Below are 7259 nucleotides of genomic sequence, written 5' to 3' on the forward strand. Positions count from 1 at the left end.
AAAGGACCAGCTGTGTTTGTAGTGTGTTGGATTTGTCTACGTTTTCTCAAATGCCTTTATCTTGCCGTCATCTATGGCTTACTGTAAGTCCATGCCGGGTACGTGGCAGTGAGACAGATAGGGGATTATAGTGGGGAATTGTACCATTGGTGATTCAAACATTTGGCAACAAGTGATAGTCAGAATGTCATCGGGAAGAAATTTGGCTGCAGTCATGGTAGTGTTGGGCTATTGCAGATTTTGCTTTTGAAAAAAAAAGACTTGTAGAATAACGAGAAGTTTTCTAAGTTTTCAAAATGGCTGCCAGTCCTCATTATTGTTGTAGTACTTATCTTTTTAAAGGTCAGATTTCCTACAGCCAACTAACTTTCTAATTCTCATGCATGACACTCCGACTGGCAGTGTGCCAATCAAAGCACCCCAACCCCACCCCAACCCCACCCCCACCGCCGCCAATGACAGTGACAAGAATCCCTCCCCATAAAAATCCACCCCTACCCCGCCACCCCTACCCCGCCACCCCTACCCCGCCACCCCTACCCCGCCACCCCTACCCCGCCACCCCTACCCCGCCACCCCTACCCCGCCACCCCTACCCCGCCACCCCTACCCCGCCACCCCTACCCCGCCACCCCTACCCCGCCACCCCTACCCCGCCACCCCTACCCCGCCACCCCTACCCCGCCACCCCTACCCCGCCACCCCTACCCCGCCACCCCTACCCCGCCACCCCTACCCCGCCACCCCTACCCCGCCACCCCTACCCCGCCACCCCTACCCCGCCACCCCTACCCCGCCACCCCTACCCCGCCACCCCTACCCCGCCACCCCTACCCCGCCACCCCTACCCCGCCACCCCTACCCCGCCACCCCTACCCCGCCACCCCTACCCCGCCACCCCTACCCCGCCACCCCTACCCCGCCACCCATTTGTATACCCACTTACACCATCGTACACCAACCAATCTCGGTGGAACAAACATCATCGAACAATACGCCATCATCAACGTCTATATAACGAGATTTGTGTTTTCGAAACTGAGGATGTGTCCGAAACGGCAGGTTCGGCTAACATACGGCTAAATCAGTGTGTCTGTCTAGCGCGCGATCTAGCAGTAAGTTGTATGTAGCCGAAGTCGCTGCTTTATTTGAACCCCAGCAAAGTTTGTAGTTTCGCTATTGTCTTTTCAACAAATAAGTAAGGCCGTGACCACGTGACTCAATTAGCGGATGTGGCTGTTGCTTAGGTCAGCCTATCTCAGTACATACATAACGAGGTGATTTGCCACAGTCACAGCCACTAATTTGGAAAGCGGCCAGCCATTTGCGTGTTAGATTTGAATAATGTCTCGTGACTCATTTAGCGGCTGTGGCTGCTGCTAAGGTCAGCCTATACTCAACACAACGTGGTAATTTAGCCACAGTCACTAATTTGGAAAGCGGCTAGCCATTTGCGTGTTAGAATTGAATAATGTCTGGTACAATGACGTGCTTTGTGATGGAGACCGTGAATCATTTAGCGGCTGTGGCTGCTGCTATTATCAGCCTATACTTAACACAACGTGGTGATTTAGCCACAGTCACAACCACTAATTTGGAAAGCGGCTAGCCATTTGCGTGTTATTTTTTTTTTTTACCCTTACAACGATGTGTGTTACATTTGAATATTGTCTGGTACAATGACGTGCTGGATCACAAGAAATCACTTTTTGTTGGGGGAATTGTTGCGCCTTTGGTAATACAAACGAAACCCATAAAACTTCGCCCACAGTCAAAACTTGTTGAAATAACAAAAATTAAAGGATACACAATTATTCAGGTTTCCTGATCAACTGAAATATTTTATTTTTCAAAATTCCATGTCAATTTATGATGTTGAAACGACTGATCTAAGATATTTTATATAATCTTACAGTCATTTGCATTGTTATACTCTGATAAGTAAATACTTGCATGGTACTTGGTATATCCTATTTATTTGGTGTTTAAAGGAACACGTTGCCTTGGATCGGTCGAGTTGGTCTTTGAAAACCGTTTGTAACCGTTTGTAATAAAATGCATATGGTTAGAAAGATGTTTTAAAAGTAGAATACAATGATCCACACACATTTGCCTCAAAATTGCGTGGTTTTCCTTTTACTTTGCTAACTAACACGGTCGGCCATTTATGGGAGTCAAAAATTTGACTCCCATAAATGGCCGACATCTTTCTAATCATATGCATTTTATAACAAAGGGTTATAAACGCTTTTCAAAGACAAACTCGACTGATCCAAGGCAACGTGTTCCTTTAATATGCATGAACATTTTTGAGTAAGTTACATCTTTTCAAAAACTACGTTACTTCAGAGGGAGCTGTTTCTCTCACAATGTTTTATCTATCAACATCTCTCCATTGTTGTTTTTTGTGATGCTATTATTTGTAATAATTACCAAACGTGTCCAGTGCCTTTTTTATTGACTAATTCGGAGGATTAAAAGGTTAAGAATAAGTTTTTGAATTTTGAAAAATATTTCAAATATTTTGAAATAATAATAATAGTAAAAAAACTTGAAGATTGTGTTGGTGTTGTTGGTGCTATTGTTGTTGTATCATGGCAACCATTTTTTGTCTAATTTTAAATAACACGTGCAAACACCAAATACTTCTACCATGTTTTAGTTAACAGAGTAATGCATCATACAACACACTCAGACCGTATTCGAACTTGCGGCTACGGCTTCGTCTACGGCTGAATTGCCCAGCCCTAGTGCGTGGAAGGATAGGACTTCCTCACAACATCCTTAGCAACCGTCGTAGCTATAGCCATAGCCGCCTATTAAGAACAGGCCTATATGGTATAATGCAGAGCCGGCCACAAGCCTTGATATCCAATATGAACAACTGGAAACATAATGTAAGTATTATTTCAAATGAATTGAGTGATTCTGTTTTTTTGTCAAGAAAGAAAAAAAGACCTGCGGACAACTTACTATTTTTGTTGTTTATAATGTAACATGACGGGTTGTGCCTGGGCATGCATTAGGCTACTACATTTATTATTAGTGGTTACAACAATGACAACGAGTATAGGAGCCTAGCCCTACATGTGATGTTAGCAATAAATTTACATGGGAATAAAATCACACCAGTGGAATTTATAACTTACTAAAAAACTCCCAGGTCAGAATTGACCGGAAGTCCGGGTCACAGGGCATGACCCATTCGCTGACCCGTAAACTGGTTTTAAAAAAGTGGACTCGAATTCTGCGTCAGTTTGAATTTTTTTCTTTGACACATATTCCGGTCACACTGACACAGAAAGGGTCAATACTTTTGACCCGGATATCTGACCCAGGAGCTTTTAGACTGACGGAATAAGTTGGGTTTTTTTTCCGATTTGTAATTATTCATGAACTTTACTCTCATACACATCTCTAGCCATGGGTATCGTTTGTTTCTTTTAAAACTGCGAAGTTATAAACAAAACTCGAAACATAATCAGCAACTCCAAATCACTGTTTTCTCCTATCAGGACAATTTCTTTTTTCAGTTTTAAAATAACACAGTACGTCCGTGCACACATTATCATTGTACCAGCTCGCTTACATGTTCAACATCAATGCATTATCAAATTATTACGAATTGAGGCCGAGTCCAAACTTGCAGTGACGGCTTTGGCTACGGCTTGATCGCTTAGCCATTATGCGTTGAAGTATAGGACTTCCTTAGCAACATAGCCGCCGTTTTGGATTCGGCCTAATGCAACAAAAGTACATAATTTATTTTTAATATTCTACTTAGTTTGGCATTCATACTGTGCGGAGCCACAAGCCTTTATCAATTATGAACAACCATATTTCAAATTCATTCAGTATTATATAAATAAATTAATTTCCATTTCAAGATATAGGCCTAATAGAAATATCTGCGGAAAATGTCCTTTGTAAATATTTATCTGTTGTTTATAATGTAACATAAAGGATTGTGCCTGAGCTTGTTTACACAAATTAATTTTTTTTCACATTATAAGTGCATCATCAAATCTATTTAAACGAGTATCACATGTGATTTTAGCCATAAATTTATATGAGAATAAAAATGACGTCACCGTACAATTAATACTAAAAACTCCCAGATCAGAATTGACCGGAAGTCTGGCCGGGTCACAGGCCATGATCCCATTGGCTGACCTAGATACTGGTTTGAAACATTTCTGAACGGGGAGATTTTAGAGTGAACCAGCTGTTTGTTATGTAAGGTTTTAGATACAGTTTCACGAATAGTTAACTTCAATTTTTTTCACAAAAATAGTTCAAGTACGTACTTCACAATAAGTAAGCTCCCAATCCTGTGTATTTAACTATACCGTGCGAATGTAACATCTTAATGAAAAAGCTGTAAACCGTTTACTACCTAAACAACTTGGCCCAAATTTACTAGAGTTGCCGTCAACGGAAATCCATGCCAAGTATACTGCAAATTAGCGAGAAATCTTACACAGCATGCTAATTGGTATCACGCGGCATGTTAGTCGATAGCCTGTTTGTGAAAGCGAGATTTATTATAAAGCAGAAACGGCATTGAATAATGCGCAGTGTGTGTTGTTTAAAGAGACTTTGGTGCGATCAATGTTAGACTGGTTCCATGCATAGATTTTCGTTACGACTTTGTAGTAACGAGATGGGCATCGGACCATTTCAAATAGGGAGAAACAAAGTTGACCAAAAACAAAATCGCGACGTGAAAACATAATTGCATCGCAGGGGGCGTGCCGGGGAGGAAGGTGACTTTTTTCAGACCCATAGACCAGGAAACTGGTTTTAAATAAAAATGGGATTATTGACTCAGATTCTGGGTCAGTTTGACCTCTTTCTGAGTCATGTTGACACAGATTCCACCCCAACCTTATTCCCGCGTAATGTCATGTGTATTAACATTTTATGCTCAACCAAACAACAAACATAATACTGAAATATATTTTGTTCTTGGTAATGAAACAAAAGAACCATAAAAGATGCCTGGCAATTAAACCAGTGGGCGTAACCCGTGCACCTTTAGGCCTAAAGCTTTGAATGATGATTTCATAAATATTGTGTGAAATAATCCTCCTTTTTTAACTCTTAATTTAGAAACAATGCATAATACGTTTTTGTACAGAGAAAATTCAATTTCACTTTCCTCAATAATAGTATGATCAAACCACGCATCTGGTTGCAAATGGTATTCTCCAAGACTCAAGAGCTTCAGTCCTTAATGGCGCAATGAGCGATAACAATTGGAGGATGATCCACATAGGGGTGTCGTGAACTATTCTGGTCATTGGTTGACACGGATAAACTGTCCAATCGCTTTCTTTGGATGATTGTTTTCTATTAGAAAACAACGAGAACGAACGAAATGAAACCTCATGCAAAATCAATAGGCCCCCTCCCGCCTATAACGCAGACAATTCTGAAGCTGTACTATCAACACAAGAATTTAGTGCATCAACTTATAATGCAACATCTGTATGCATTGTTGATAGTCTGAGGGGGGGGGGGGGTCATTTCATTGTACATTATACCATATATTTTTTATATGTGTCTGGATACCAGCCAATGGTGTGGTACCAGCTAACAAACAACTTTGTGGATTTTTGTCCACAGGTCTGTTGCTGCTAATACGCCTCTCTTAATATTTATGCATGAGGTACGTCACAATGCTAACTCAAAACGAGGCGATGGGCGCAGCCACTGCAAGTGATGGGGAACGTGCGCCCATAGCCTCTTTTTGGGTAAGATTTATGACGTCATGCTAAGAGAGGCGTATAGAATCGACTCCTTGCAATGACAGAGTCGCTGCATTTGTTGTTACAAGATTGTCTACGATTCACGTTTCCGATCCCAAGAAGTATTTCCCGCACTATTCACAGTTAAGATTTTACTGATGAATGAGTCCTACCTTAAATATATGGTTCCACTTGGTAGAGCCATCCACAGAAGCGATATCAACATCTGAGAGCGCTTAAGGATTCAAACCAAAACAGTTGTTGTTATTCAAGTTACATAGTCACAGTCTTTAGTTCATTTCTCGTATCTTCATGCTGCATTTCTTCAGTGAATAGTAGTCTCCTTTCCAGGTTTCCCATTGCAGGCCTTGGTTGTGCTCAACATTTTGATTATTGTAGTACTGACCGTTGAGGTTTGATTTCTGGCAACCGTAGTACCACCAGGCACCTACGCTCACCTGTGCACAGTGTCTGCTGCTACTATCATCATTGTCGTTGTCCTTGGTTGAAAAGGGTTCCCCGAAGTGTTTATAAAAGGAATCGCCCGCTATTGCTTCACTGATTGATTTGTACGCGGCGTTTAGGGTATACTTGTCACCAGTTATTTTAAAGTCAGAATAATCGACCCAAACAGCTTCCCCTTCCCAATCTTCAATGTTGATCCTGAGCTCCCATGTTCCTTGGGGAGAGGCTTCGGTCAGAGCGCGCAGGTTATCATTCCCCAGCCAGAACTCACCCTTCAGGTCTCCAAACCCTCTCCGATAGTCGGCCCAATTAAGATAGAAATCAACGCTTCCGTCCTGCCGCCTCTGAAACACGATCCAGCCTCCGTCGTTTCCCTCCATGTCGCAGTAGACCTCTAAGCCCTCAGTCAGACTAGTAGGAAAGATGGTGTAGACACCACTGGAAAGAGTGAATCCAGCAGCTTGCAGAAGTTCCTTACAAGAAGCAAACTCTGATATTAAGAGAGTTGTGTCTCTGTCTTCGTCATAGTAGAAGCTTCGTTGGTTGTAAGTGAAGCTTCCAGGGAACTGGGTCTTTGTAGCAGAATTCAACTCACACCGTTTCTCGCTGTCAAAGTAGTTGATAGAGACACAGCGAGGATCTATCATACAGTCTCTCACACATGTTACAGATGACACGGCCTTTGTGCTCTTGAGAACGAAACCTTGCAGAGCCCAGTTTTTTGCACCCCAAAAATCAGATCTCGCTGGAAAGGAGCAAGAATGTCGGCTCAATACCCCCAGAGTTGAGAAAGCAAGACAAACTAAACTTGCACAGAATGGGAAGAAAGTTTTGCTCTCCATGTTGCCTTATTGCTCCCATTACCCGATTCAAGTTGTGTTTGCGCCAGTTGAATATTTAACGTGAGTCGATCAAAGAAAGAGCTATTTAAACTGCTCAATAACCTACCCCAAAACTTGCGATTTTAAGGGAACAAAAAACTTCATTGCTTCACCTGATCGCACTTCAGTGAATACGCCTCGAAATAAACGATAAAGATCCAGA

General features: G+C 42.2%; 1 protein-coding gene across 1 annotated transcript; it reads right to left on the reverse strand.

Annotated features, from left to right (window-relative positions):
- Positions 1–6040: 6040 nt before the first annotated feature.
- On the reverse strand, positions 6041–6862 carry LOC139941787 (ryncolin-1-like). Its single transcript, XM_071938407.1, has one exon. It carries the CDS (start codon positions 6860–6862, stop codon positions 6041–6043), a length of 822 nt encoding a protein of 273 aa, XP_071794508.1.
- Between the last annotated feature and the right edge of the window lie 397 nt (positions 6863–7259).

This window comes from Asterias amurensis, chromosome 9 (assembly GCF_032118995.1).
Source record: "Asterias amurensis chromosome 9, ASM3211899v1".
NCBI lineage: Eukaryota > Metazoa > Echinodermata > Asteroidea > Forcipulatida > Asteriidae > Asterias > Asterias amurensis.

Bases quoted from the DNA above. Each gene is read 5' to 3' on its own strand.
- LOC139941787 (XM_071938407.1), bottom strand. From the start codon at position 6,862: ATGATAGATCCTCGCTGTGTCTCTATCAACTACTTTGACAGCGAGAAA.